General features: G+C 42.0%; 1 protein-coding gene across 1 annotated transcript; it reads left to right on the forward strand.

The window, feature by feature from the left end:
* The first annotated feature begins 5,650 nt into the window (after nt 1-5,650).
* Nucleotides 5,651-13,920, forward strand: LOC142210176 (putative G-protein coupled receptor 33). The gene is made up of 3 exons (XM_075279201.1): nt 5,651-6,588; nt 7,024-7,136; nt 13,796-13,920. Exons 1-3 carry the CDS (start codon nt 5,651-5,653, stop codon nt 13,918-13,920), a joined length of 1,176 nt encoding a protein of 391 aa, XP_075135302.1.
* The last annotated feature ends 580 nt before the right edge of the window (nt 13,921-14,500 follow it).

Below are 14,500 nucleotides of genomic sequence, written 5' to 3' on the forward strand. Positions count from 1 at the left end.
GATTCCTGACCAAAAAACGGTGTTTGTGACGCTTTTTTACACCTGTAAAAGATTTCATTGAAGTCAATGGGAGTGTTATTTTTACATGTGTATTATGCTAAAATACGCTCGCATTAACTCCCTGTGCACGGGCCCTGAAGCTTAGATTGGCGAAACTGGAATTGTTTTGTTTCACAATCCAAATTAAAAAATTGCTTAAAAGTTTAGGTATGATGGAAAATGTACTTTTAATTCTACAACTTTGCACATATGTATAATACAGGTAAATATATCATATTTAAAAAAAATCGGTTTTCTTAACTTATGAGAGTTGCATTCTGCATATTAGTTTATAAAGAGGGTGGAGGATGCTAGGAAACACTGAAAAATTGCTGCTGTAACTGTACTCTTATAACACTACTAGGTTGTAGGTTAGAGGCCACCGCTGCACAGACTGAAGCAATAAATCAATTAACAAGCTGGCAGAAACCTCACACGAGGTCTGTGGGTGAGGCTGAATATGGAGGCAAAAACAAACAAGCAGTCAGTCTGAAGATGAAGAGAAGAAGAACTTAATAAGAAGAGAAGGAAACCGATCTCTTTGATAAGACATGACAGTTTCTTACATTCACCTGTACTACATTTATGCAATTTATTTTATTTTTTCTTTAACTGGAGGTGCACTTTACATTTTGTTACTGAGAGAGAACTCACTTAATTCATCCCAAATGAACTGCACTGTAAATGGTGACAGATGAACCTCATGAGATTTGTCTTGCAAATATTGGGACACAATTTATTTTTTTTTTGTATGAGCCCCAGGGTATAATAGTCAGACGTGTCAGGGAGATGATAAATCTAATAAATCTCGTACATTTCTGAGGCTCTGCTGGGGTGTCTGACCTCTTCTGACTTTGTGAAAGACACCACCAGCCCCTGGGGACTATTGAGGCCTGTGTTTGGGTTTCAGCAGTCACTTGGGGTTTATCAGTGTCTTGATGTTTGCTTCAAGGCATCATGATGTCACCACTGTACGCAGCGATCTCACCAGAGGGATGGGGTTGAGCCGATCATTAAATTTCAGGATAGTTTTTAAAATCCGATTTCCGATCATTTTCCATTCGAATCCGATCCCAATGCAAGTCAATGGAATTTTTTAAATATTCGGAGATCAAATTTTAAAAAACGATCCTATTCATTACACAGCATGTAGTCCAAAAATTGATTCAATTTTTGGACCCCACGCTGTGTAGTGATTAACCACCCACCCACCGGTGTCCACTTACCTGCACAGCTGCAGCTCCCAGTTCTTCTTCGTCTGGTCCGGTTCTCTATCCTTCACATTTCCTCAGATCGCCCTGTGCCCCGCCCCCGCCTCCCTAGACTAGTATTGTAGAGATGCAGGGAGTAGGCAGGGCTTAGTGTGGCTGGAGAGTGTGGGCTTCAAAGCCCACTTTGCGTTTGGGTGAAATGCGCGTTGAGTCCTCTTGCAGTATAGGTATGTTATGAGAGCATTATTGGTATTAAATTTCTGAATAGTGGTGTCAACAATTATATTATTGTAATGGCATTCTTACCTCTTACTCTACTCCTTAAATGGTTTTGTATGAATTGCACCACGATATATATATATATATATATATATATATATATTATTATTATTATTATTATTATTATTATTATTATTATTATTATTATTATTATTATTATTATTATTATTATTATTATTATTTTTTTTTTTTTTTATTTTTTTTTTTTTTTTTTTTTTTTTGATAATATAAATATTTTATACAACTCTGTACTTACCTATGGACTGTTCTGGTATCCTGGTACTTTGATATTTATTCCCCCATATGTATTCTTATGTTAATGTTTGTTGTTGAATATTTGTTTAAAGATTTTTAGTGGATAGTAATAATAGTTATTATATTTTATTATTATGGTTTGTGTGGTAGTTTTTTTGTTATGGTTTTTTAGATTGTTTTCCACACATGTGAATTGGCCTCTATTGAATTTCTCTACTTTGCCGCTATGTATCTCCTCCATACCATTTTCTCGTCTTCTGTTTATTCTTTTATTGTAAGATTATTAAATAAAGATTTAAAAAAATATAAAGCAAGATGGAACCATTAAGGAAGTCTGCGACAGTTTCACAAATCAAAATAATACAAGTTATTCAACTTTCTCAACCACACAAACTGTTGGCAGTCACTGAATCATCCACAACTTCCTTTTTTTTTGTCACGTTCTGACGACCACATGATGAGTTCAGTCAATCACTATCTGTAACCGTAACCTCACAACCTAAATGCAACATCAAGTTTAAGCACATTTGTGTTTCGGGGTTGGAACCAGAGATACAACAGGATAGGACAAAATGGATCCACCAGGATTTGTGCGGTATTGCAGCTCAGCCCTATTTAGCAAACGCAACCAATGGAATTCTAGTAGTTGTGTTTTTCTTATTGTGACACTGCCATAGTTTGTACACTAAATATTACCAGGACATTCTCTGTATGGCCAGTCGTTCTTAGGAAATCTATAGGTAATATACTGTATGTCATTGCTAGGTCCTGCAGATGGAAACTTCTCTTTCGGGCAGCTCTTTGATCCAACAAATAGAAGACAGGTCTGTATAACGTTAATATATACTCCATCTGTCCTGACTCAATCGTTTTACCCATTTTTGCCATACTACCTGTAAGGAGGCATTTACACTATCGTAACTAATGTACTTTGCTGTCTTCCGTCATAGCATGACAGCAACGGACATTAAACTGTCACAGCTAGGGTTGAGCCGATCTTGAGATTTCAGGATCGTTTTTAAAATCCATTCGATCCCAATTGCAAGTCAATGGGATTTTTTTTTTTAAAGTGATCAAAGATCGGATTTTAAAAAGGATCCTATTCACTATACAGCATGGAGTCCAAAAGTTGAACGCTTTAATTTTTGGACTCCATGCTGTGTAGTGATTAAATAAAAAATCTGCCAGCTACTTAGTCCTCCCCCCCTGGTGTCCACTTACCTGCACAGATCCTCTGCAGCTGTCGTTCCCCGTTCTTCTCACTCCTCTTCTCTCTCATTCACATGCCTTCAGAGCGCCATGCGTGCCCTCGCCTCCCTAGGCTAGTGTTACTAATGCTGGGAGTAGGCGGGCCTTGTTGTGGCTTAGGAGAGTGTGGGCGGGGAGACCTGAGTGCATCACTCACATCTCCCCTCCCAGTACCTGCCCACACTCTCCTAAGCCACAAGCCCCGCCTTCTCCCAGCATCTCTTAACACTAGCCTAGGGAGGCGGGGCGCGCACGACGCTCTGAAGGCATGTGAATGAGAGAGAAGAGGAGCAAGAAGAACGGGGAGCGGCAGCTGCAGAGGATCTGTGCAGGTAAGTTGAGCGATCGGGATCAGAATTCCGTTCCTGATCTTTTTTAGGTGGGATCGGAACCTGATCGCGATTGTGAAATTTACTCGATCGCCGATCGGGATCCGATCTTTTCCGATCCCGATCGCTCATCCCTAGTCACAGAGAGGATTTTATGTCCATTCCCATTGGCACTAATAAAAACAACATGACGGAAGTTTTGCAAAAAATATGCAAATCTATTCTCCAGGATGTAATTAGGAGAACAGTGCACTCTGTATGCTGCCCTATCCTTAACATCATGCATGACTCAGTTAAAAAGTCTAATTAATCATTTAATTGCCAAATTAGTATTTCTATTCCAAAAGGAACAGATTCCCAGCTATGGACAGCGCTGTTTCGGCCTATTGGGTCTCCTCAGCATAGCGTAGGGATACTGATTTGGCAGAGTGAGAGACTATAGACCAGGGTCAGGGGATAATCGTCCACATCAGGGAGAGTGTGTGCCTACATAGGCAGTACGGAGACTTACAAGTCATTCCTGCTCCGCTAGGGATTCTGGGTAAAAAATATGCAAATCTATTCTCCAGGATGTAATTAGGAGAACAGTGCACTGATTGGAAGTTGTGCATGCAGGAAGACAGCTTTTTATCATGTTTACATTAGTGTCAATGGGAACATTCACAGAATCAGTCTGTAGCCATTCTCTGTGACAGTTTAATGTCCGTTGCTGTCATCTTATGATGGAAGACAGCAATGGATATTAGATTAGTAAGGGGAGTGTGAACTCCCCTTAAGTGATGAAATTGGTTAAGCCTTATAAATGAAGACACCTTAGGTCATTCTGTTATGGAAATATTCAATATACACACAAGAAGAACTGCCAAGATGGCTGCATTTATCTTTCACAGGATACAGACCAGATACAGATGTCTCCACCTTCACTTTGGCTCCTAGTTAGTGAAGTTTTCCAATTTCTCATAAAAACTAACTCAATACAGTATTGTGACATGATTGCAAAACCCTGTAAAGGGTGCAATACAAAACCGCTGGACAGCTGTACATAGACACATACAGTACTGTGCAAAAGTTACAGGCAGGTATGGGGGGGGGAGTTGCAAATTAAGAACGCTTTCAGAAATAGAAGGGTTAATAGTTGTTTTTTTGTTTTTTTTTTGTCAATTCACAAAATGAAGTGAAGAAAAGAGAAATGTAAATCCCATCAATAAACAATGTTACAAAAAAAAGTTCCTTTTTTTTTTGTTTCCTTTGCTTTTTGCAGCCATCCATGTATTGTCAAACCCTCAATGGATTTTAGGGGTTTCCTTTGTAATGCCAACCAGTCCATACTATCAGCGACCAACTTCTCTAGACTCATCCAGCTGAAGACTTTAAAGGATTCAAAAAATTACAAAAAAAATTGATTTATCAATGTTTTTGGGATGTAAATTAAGAAGCGAGCGAGCAGCTCAGAAGGAACCTTATCACTACTTCCTATTTTTAGCAATAATAAGAACAGGAAACTCAGCGTTTCAGTAGAACTTTACTCACAAGACAACTGAACAATTTGTAAGAGCGGACCAAGACGAGACCTTCAGCTTTACGGCCATCGGGTAATTTTGTATTCATTTCTTACATAATTTAGGATACCGATAAATATCTGCTTATCATATCATTGTGGGAGATATGCTGCGAATATAAAGGTCCCAGGGTTCTCCAGAACTCCTGATATTTGGAAGTATGATGAGATCCTCCCTCTTAGGTTAGGTGTATGGTGTACACTTGCGGATAGGGTTGATTGAGATTTCAGGATCGATTTTAAAATCCGATAATTTTCCAGCCAATCCTGATCGTGATCATGAAATTTGCTCGATCACCGATCGGGACCCGACCTTCCCGATCCTGATCACTCAAACCTAGTCAATACTTCTCTATGGGAAAAATCACTTTTGGGGTTGAGCCGTTCTTGAGACTTCAAAATCCGATTTCCGATCATTTTCCAGCCGATCCCGATCGTGAAATTTCCTCGATCACTGATCGGGATCCGATCTTTTCCGATCTCGAACACTCAACCCTACTTGCAGATTGTCTGGTGGCTTCTCGAAAGTTTTAGATTTGGCACAAAGTTGAAGCTGCACCGATAACATGAGAGCTGTCCCTTCACCCAGGAACTGCAGGGTGAATGCCCAAATATGTCAACAGTGGCATCATAGCATGGTGGAGGAGAAATATGAGGCTCCTCAAAGTGTCTGGATACTTGTATAAGTATAACTAATCAAAATTTTTGGGTCTTTTTACAGAAAACAAATAATGGTTCCAACAAACGAGTCCAAAGTGGCCATATACGATCCTGAAATCACCGGGCCAAACATGATATCTGCCATTATGTTGCTCATCACATCCCTTTTCGGACTGGTCATGAACACCCTCTACATCTGGGTCTTAAAGTTCAGGATGAGTCAAAGCGTCAACACCACTTGGTTCTTCCACCTTATCATAACGAATCTTATTTTTACATTGGACCTGCCATTGCTGGCTGTTTATGTGCTGAAGAATCCTCTGTGGAGTTTTGGAGACTTTATGTGTAAGGTGAATGACACGTTGGTTAATATTTGTGTGCATGCCGCAGCCTTCTTCCTCACCGCCATTAGCCTTGACCGCTTCTTCTTGGTGTATTTTCCAATCTGGTATCGAAAATGCATGACTCTCCATCGGGCTTCCATCACCTGCTTAACAATGTGGGGGGCGGCCATCTTGTTTAGTTCTCCATATCTAGTACTGTGTCATGTACAACAAAAAGGTAACATCACAGTCTGCTGCCCGGATTTAACATTTTTTTTGAAAGAAGGCAACATCAAGAAACTTGACCAGGCGACTGTATGGGGCTTTTTTGGTTTCCATCTTGCTCTGAGTTTCCTTCTCCCCTTTGGTCTCTTGAGTATTTGTTACCTTCTAATCAGCGTAAAACTTTGGACAGGGCATCATGCCAAATCTACAAGACCTTACAAACTTATATTAATAGTTGTGGCCTCATTTTTCATTTGTTGGGCCCCCTACCATGTTCGAAAAGGAATGATTGTGGAAAAGGGAAGATTTCCAGAAGACGTCTTACAGATCCTGGTGGTCCTTACGACCTGCTTTACTTGTGTAAACTCCTGCCTCACCCCCATACTGTATCTCTTCATTGTGGATAGCTTCAATAAGGAGTTTAGGAAATCTGTACAACTCCTGATGAGTTTAGTGGTCAGGTAGGATATCGCCACCAGATTTGTCCATATTAATTTATTGCATATATGTATGTAAATATGAAATGTGTTGTAAATTCTAATAAACAATTGCAAAATATGTAACAAAGTCCCCACCTACTATGTGCCATTTATAGTACTCTTGTGCTTTTTATGTGGCACATTGATGCTCCACAAGCACTAGACATGATTTCTACTTCCATATCCTATAAGAGATATGCTATTATATATTATATTTTCACTACACTCTCAATATCATAATTAGATGTGGCCAAACCACTTCCAATTTGCCAAAAAAACAAAGACAAATGGAGCTCTCAAACCACCCCCCAGAGTATAATGATCGGAGGCGCAGGGGAGGTGACAAACATAAAACTCAGTGTTACTTACCTCTCCTGGGCTCCGGTATGACCTCCTGTTGTCTTCAGGCCTCTGTAGTCACGTGGGTCAGGCCGGTGTCACAACGCTTAATAACACCAGCATAACCCACATCTGTGATGCTATTGAAGAAGTCCAAAAGCAGCAGTCAGTCACGCTGGAGCCCAGGAAAGGTAAGTAGCACTAGTTTTTATGTTTGTCACTTCCGCTAGACTTCCGATCATTGTACTTTTGGGTCTGAAAAGATCCCAGACTATAATAAACGTTGTAGGTGGTCCACTAGGAGACATTTTACTGTGCATAGGGGCCGCTATGGAATATTGTACTGTCTGGAGACCACTTTGGGACATTATAATGTGTGTAAATGGAGCATTATATTGTGTGGGGGCCAGAGAAGGGGACACTAAGCTGTGGGAGCCCCCTCAAGTCAAAAGTTTGCTATGGGACCCAGTCTTTGCCCTATATCAGAGTATTCTACAATATGTTTTATAGATAGTGCATAATCCCAGGGCTACTAGAAACCTATGCTATAAGCCATTTTAAGGTATGGTCCATACCAAACTTATTCAACCCAAATAAATTCCCAATCCAACTGAATCCAAAACTTGAGAGTTTCACCCATCTCTACTCATAACTTGAGAAGACCACCACTCAAAACCTAATTCAGTGCTTATTTACAAACACAATAAGGCACCATATCAGGCACCCAAACTGTCAAGTGGGAGGTCTCAGGAAGGAGACGACAAGGGGGTGTGAACCATGATTCAGCACTCTCTGATATTGTCCGATCAGATGCAGACACATAGTCCAGTTGACAGTAGAGAAACTAATAAGCATATCAGACACCAAAAAATCTACATGTGCACACATTATATGGGCAGTACGCTAGATCTGAAAGCAAAACCGTCTCTCAAGATGCAGAGTTATATTTTATAACTTCAGAAAGTCTTATTTATAGAAACAAACTTGTGGTGAGAAGATGTGATATTTCTCAGAACTATTAAGATATATTAAGGGTGAGTTCATTGCGGGGGCCCAATCGCTACACGACAAGACGTGAAAAAACCTTGTGGGATTTGTTTCACAAATACTTACAAGGTCTGTTTGTTTTCTTTCTGGTCTAAAACCAGAAGGTTCTTCAGACCCCGGAGTATAAGAAGTGGAGTTCCTGGAATGGTGCATAACATAAGATCCATAACATAAATGCTCGCTTTCCCTCAGCTCTCTTGACCTCGCTTGCTACATCTGGCACTCCTTTGGGGTCCTCCTTAGTTGTCTTTTGGCCTTCTCGAAAAAGGGTGACATCACAATTAGTGGGAAACTGCTGTGGCTTGTTATTGGAACCCAATAGTCATGTGGTGTGCACTAGAGATGAGCGAATACTATTCGAAACTGCCGTTTAATGCTGTTTCGAATAGCACGATCCCATAGAAATGAATGGGAGCAGCCGGCGCGTGGGGGGTTAAGCAGCCCAACACTGGCCCCGGCGGCGTCCATTCATTCCTATGGTAGTGTGCCATTTCGAATAGTATTCGCTCATCTCTAGTGTGCACCAACACCATGGCATCATAACCTCTGGTGGTCAGGACCGAAAGCTAAAGTCCTGCATGCACGACGTGATGGAAGATAGTGTCCATCGTGTGGTTTACATTAGTGTCAGTGGGAATGGACACAATCTGTCACTGACTGATCTCTTGACCGTGTAATAGCTGTTGCTGTCGTCCTATGACAGAAGACAGCAACAGACATTAGCAATGGTCGTGTGAGCACCCCTTATATGACTAGAATGGTTCAACAATGTTTAAAGAAAAAAGACAAAGTTATAGTTTTTAGAATCTGGATTCTTAAGACACAAACTAGGCTAAGTAAATATTTATTGAGGAATCTTTCACCATTTTGAGAAAGAAATATAGACTAATTTAGTGATCAACTACCAGAGCTGTCACGGACTGACAAAATATAGGTTAGCCCTATTTTTGGCCATCTTCACGGGTTCCTCCGTACAAATGTATCGGGAGCCGTGAAAATGGGGGCCTCGTGTGCAAGATGGCCATGCAAAAAACTGACATTTTCTCACCTCTCTCATGTAAATCTAGCGTTACAGGCTACAAAGGAGGAGTGATAGAGACAGAAGGTGAGGGCAGAAGCCGAGCAGATGGTTGTATGGTGGCAACAGAGTTACTGATTGGCGTCCCTGAAGCAATGGGAAATGTGTATTTTTTGACTTATGACTAGAGATGAGCGAGTAGTGTTCGATCGAGTAGGTGTTCGATTGAATACTATGATATTCGAAATACTGAAACTCGATCGAACACTACTAGCTGTTCAAAGTTTAATGTTCGATGCAGAACCAGCGTTGATTGGCAGAATGCTATACATTCTGCCCATCAACGCTGGTTCTTCTCTTACCTTTCCGAAGTCTTCGCTGCGCTGCGTCCCCGCGTCTTCTTCCGGGTGGAATTCACTCTGCCTAGGCATCTGGCCTAGGCAGAGACGACTGCGCATGTGCGGGCATGCACGCGCATACACACGCATGCATGCGCATACACACGCATGTGCAGTCGGCTCTGCTCAGGCGTCGGGCCTGGGCAGAGCCACTCGCGCATGCGCAGTCGGCTCTGCTTAGGCAGGATGCCTAGGCAGAGTGAATTCCACCCGGAAGAGGACGCAGGGACCCTGCACCGGGAGAAGACCAAGCAGAATCCAGCCCGGCCGTCACTCATGGACTTGGTAAGTATAATTTTATCGAATGTTGCCTACCCGTGAAACGAGCATTTCCCCCCATAGACTATAATGGGGTTCGAAATCCGTTCGAACAGTCGAACAGCGTGCGGCTGTTCGAATCGGATTTCGAACCTTGGACATTTTAGTGTTCGTTCATCTCTACTTATGACCATCATGTGAGTTTCTTCCACTTCTATCTTGATTCACTAACATTAGGAGATAAAATGACAAATGTTCTCAGCTGATATGGGAAGTAGCCAAAACTCATACTATACTCGTAACAGTCCTGGTGAAATTGTGGACATTTTTTACAAAAATATTTTATTCCATCGGAGCACAAGGAACCTTGAGCTAGATAGACCAGTAGAGGAGATCATTGTGATGTTCCATTCCTTTGCCTCCCATGTATAGACCATGTGCTCGCCCACTTTTAATTGACTTGTAATTAGGGTTGAGTGATCGTGTTCAGAAAAGATCGGATTCCGATCGGCGATCGAGAAAATTTCACGATCGCCATCGGAATTCCGAACACAATCTTTTTATGTGGGATTGAGATCGGTGATCTTTTCCCACAATGGTTTGCTTAGCCTTCACACTGAGTATACGCTGTATACTCAGTGTGAAGGCTCCGCTGCAGTTCCATAGGAATGAATGGTAGCAGCCGATACACAGCCTTAACCCCCTGCACGCCGGCTACCTCCATTCATTGGAATGGGAGGCTAAACTAACATCTCTAGCAGCTACTTACCTCTAGAGATGGCTGCTCCGGTGCCCTCCTACTTCTTGCCTCACTGCCCCGCCTCCTAGTTTAGTGTTTAAAGCGCTAGGTAGGCAGGGCTTGTGGCTTAGGAGAGTGTTGGCGGGTACAGGGCGGGGAAACGTGACGTCTCCCCTCCCAGTACCCGCCCACACTCTCCTAACCCGCCCACACTCTCCTAACCTGGCAGGGAGCAGCGTGGAGCGGCAGCGAAGCAAAGAAGAAGGCACCGGGCACCGGAGCAGCCATCTCTGCAGGTAAGTGGACACCAGGGGGGACTAAGTAGCCAGAGGATTAAAGAAACAACCTCTGGCTACTTAGTGATTCACTACATAGCGTGGATTCTAACAATTCTTAGATTCCATGCTATGTAGTGAATAGGATTGCTTTTAAAATCTGATCTCCGATTAATTAAAAATTCCCATTGACTTGCATTGGGATCGGAATTGGGATCGAGATCAGGTTCAAATGAAAAATGATTGGAAATCGGATTTTAAAATCGATCCTGAAAAGTCAAGATCGGCTCAACCCTCCTTGTAATCTTTGTAGACATTGTCGCGCACACACACAAGACATACTGTTTCATCAAAAACATCTAACGTCCCAATCCTTATCTCCCGGAACATCTGCTGGTTTGGCTGACATCCATTAAATGTGTTTGGATTTCTCAAGTCAAAATCTTTGTGTCATCAGATCAAGGACAAGATAAGGTTTATGATGTACAGAAGTAGTAACATGTAATCCTAAATATTCTATACCCCACTTGTATGGAAACAGCAGGTAAGTATTGGATAAACCAATAAAGGGAGTAAAACGCGTTCACTCGGACAGAATATGAACTGATAGATATTTATTAAGATGACGCGTTTCGGGGTTTTTTAGGAGTGAACAGGATACTCCACCACTTCTTCAGATATGATATGAGTAAAAGGCTACTGCCCTGAAACATATCAGATCTGAAGAAGGGGTGGGGTTTATCCAATACTTACCTGCTGTATCCACATCGGCCTAGGTCGTTCAAGTTTAACGCTGCCAACGATACTCGGTACATCCATAAAGAGTATATATATACACTCTTGTAAGACGAGTGACCCCTGCTGTTCCAAAGATCCTAAGGAAGTGTGGTTATTCTTGTGAATCATCTTTTTCAACATCCATTTGGATGGAAACGAGGGTAGTCTAAAATGGCGCTATAAATCAGGGTCAACCACCGTAATGCTGGTGGATATCAGAATCAATCCTGGCGAGATCTAGAAAAATCAGCCAAACCAGGTTATATCATTGAGAGCTTGAGCTTATCAAGGCCAGTAGAATCTAAAACGCTCTCCAAGGTATTTTACTGGTAGACAAATCTCATGTCCGCAAATGATAAGAACGTCAAGTGTAGTTACGAAGATCTCCCACATCAATGACTTGTCCTAGACATAATTCTCACATCTTGGTCCTACAAGTTTACTACAACGGTCCAAAACCTTCTTGACCTTTAAAGGGATCCTATCATTAAAAAGCTATTTTTTGTGACTAACACGTCAGAATAGCCTTAAGAAAGACTATTCTTCTCCTACCTTTAGATGTCTTCTCTGGGCTGCCATTCGGTGGAATTCCCGATTTGTCGGTATGCAAATGAGTTCTATCACTGCACTGGGGGCTGTCCCCAGCACTCAAACTGCACTGGAGGCGTCCCCAATGCTGCGAGAGAACTCTCCAGCACCACCTCCATCTTCTTCAGGAACAGGCTCTTCATGTGTCTTCTTCCGGCGCTGGGGGTCAAACTTCTAGGCCTCGGGCAGAGCTGACTGCACATGCCGACAGGCCTCAAGAAAATGGCCATTTACTTACTGTGTAAGCTGCGCGGGCATGCGCAGTCGGCTCTGCCCAAGGCCCGATGCCTGAAGTTTGACCACTATCACCGGAAGAAGACATGTGAAGAGCCCATTCCTGATGAAGATGGAGGCGGCACTGGGGAGTTCTCTCGCAGCATTGGCGACGCCCCCAGTGCTGTGAGAGAAGTCATTTGTATACCAACAAAAAACGGGATTTCAACCGAACGGCGGCGCGGAGAAGACATCTAAAAAAGGTAGGAGAAGAATAGTCTAAAAAAAGCTTTTTTTTTTTAATGATAGGATCCTTTTAAAGGAGAAGTTCAACATCTGTGTCAACACTACCAAATCCACACAAAAGATTTCTACATGTTTCTCCCCACATAGCATTACTACTTATGGGATCAGATTGGAGTTTTCCAACACAACCCCAAAGATGTAGAGAATTAGGACTACACAACATACTAGTGAGATCCTGTTTGCAGTTTACGTTTCTTTTGCACATGAGAAAACGCTTGCCACCCAACACTATTTTCAGCCCCTATTTCTGATACATTGGGAGACTTGGATTCTTAAACTACACCCATTAGGTTTTATTTACATGGATAAATACTTGTGGTTGTTACATTTGGACAATATGGTTTTTCAGGCAACTTCAAATTGCAATGTTCTTCCAGAAGCTACACATGGACCACAACGCATGGACTTTTTCTACTCTATGACATCTTATGAATATATTTTGCAAAGTCTCTGATTGTCTACAGCATTAGTTGGACGGTTTGCATTTGTTCTGTTAAAATAAAACCAATAAAATTTTGAAACTGAGGAAAATATTCTATGTCTGGATGTACATTGTACCACTGGAAGTAGCTACTCCGGGGTTGGGAATTCTTGCTGCTCATGCCTCCTCCAGTCCCACATCTCGACTCCTCATCCAGGACCTAAGCTGGCCATACACATTCGATGAATGTTGGATAAATCAGAGTGAATACATTTGGATCAGACTGGTTGACTCTCTCCCCTGAGAATCAGGACACCTACAGAGTGGTTCAGAGGTATAAATGGAAAAGGGTGGCTGGGAATACCACCCAATGTGTGGCATGTGGCTAAGAGGAAGGGGGCAAATCTGTGAAGGGCGGTGTTCAACCGGAAGACCATTTTGAAGTCTTCCATCTTAGAACAAAGTCCATTTTTCCTACTACCTACTCGGGTGAATAAACATGACCACTGGATCTTTGAGGTGCTGATAGTTTTTATTTTTCTATCCAAGTCACACACTGGACAAATATGGGGATGGTTAAATACAAAAATAGACACATATGAGACAGACCGATAACAATTACCAATATCCAGCACAGAATAGTAACCCATTGTGGGTTCGGGTTTGATATAGTCCAAAATAAGCAAATAGACAGTGCTCCCAAAAACATTCAACAGATGGACATTGCAGTCCTCACAACATAGGAACCCTCTCAAGCAATGACATAAGGCACGTGACCAAGTCTATAAAGTTTATAATCCAAAAATCCAGTTACATCTAGTAAAGGGGTGCGAGATCTGGAGGAGGAACAGGTCCTGAAAAGGCAAGACGACAAGGGTCAGCGCGTTATTGCCTTGTACACCAAGTATCAAACTTCTTTTCTAGACTACGTATAGTGTCTTGGCTTTGGAACATGAAGGATTTCTCACTAATGGAGTGGCCATCCTTGGCGGAGGAACATGTAAAGCACATAAACTGGAACTAGACGTTGTTATTTTCCTGCAGCTCCATAGTGTGGATCTGGAACAGTCTCGGTCTTGCTTTCAAAGCAGACCCCTATGTAGAGATGATTCTCCTTCCCAAACCTGTGGATAGATGGATCAGTAAGATCTCAGGACTGGAAATCATTGAGCACTGCACCTACTGTGTATTATAAAGGAGGACTACTCACAGGCAGGAGACTTCATAAGGGTTAATCCACCATCTCTGGTGGCAGCACCAAGTCCTGGTATATTAGGCCACAGTAGGCACAGGCTGCCATGATGTCTCCTTGACACCTTGAGTAAACCAGATAGACCTAATATGCAAAAATAAGCCATTAGAGAGGAGATGCCAATGGTAGATTGTGAAAATTTTAGAAAGATATCACACTAATTTGGGAAATTTTAGTGATTTAGATAAATTAATATGGACATTTTTTTGGGGGGGGGATGAAGCCGCACATCACATTCATACAAATCCAGAAAGAACAGATGG

Source organism: Leptodactylus fuscus, chromosome 6 (assembly GCF_031893055.1).
Source record: "Leptodactylus fuscus isolate aLepFus1 chromosome 6, aLepFus1.hap2, whole genome shotgun sequence".
NCBI lineage: Eukaryota > Metazoa > Chordata > Amphibia > Anura > Leptodactylidae > Leptodactylus > Leptodactylus fuscus.

Excerpts from the sequence above, each read along its gene's own strand:
- LOC142210176 (XM_075279201.1), top strand. The coding sequence starts at position 5,651 with ATGGTTCCAACAAACGAGTCCAAAGTGGCCATATACGATCCTGAAATC. Across the intron at positions 6,589-7,023 it reads CTGATGAGTTTAGTGGTCAG|TCACGTGGGTCAGGCCGGTG; the intron begins GTAGGATATCGC and ends AGGCCTCTGTAG. Across the intron at positions 7,137-13,795 it reads CACGCTGGAGCCCAGGAAAG|TTACATCTAGTAAAGGGGTG; the intron begins GTAAGTAGCACT and ends CCAAAAATCCAG.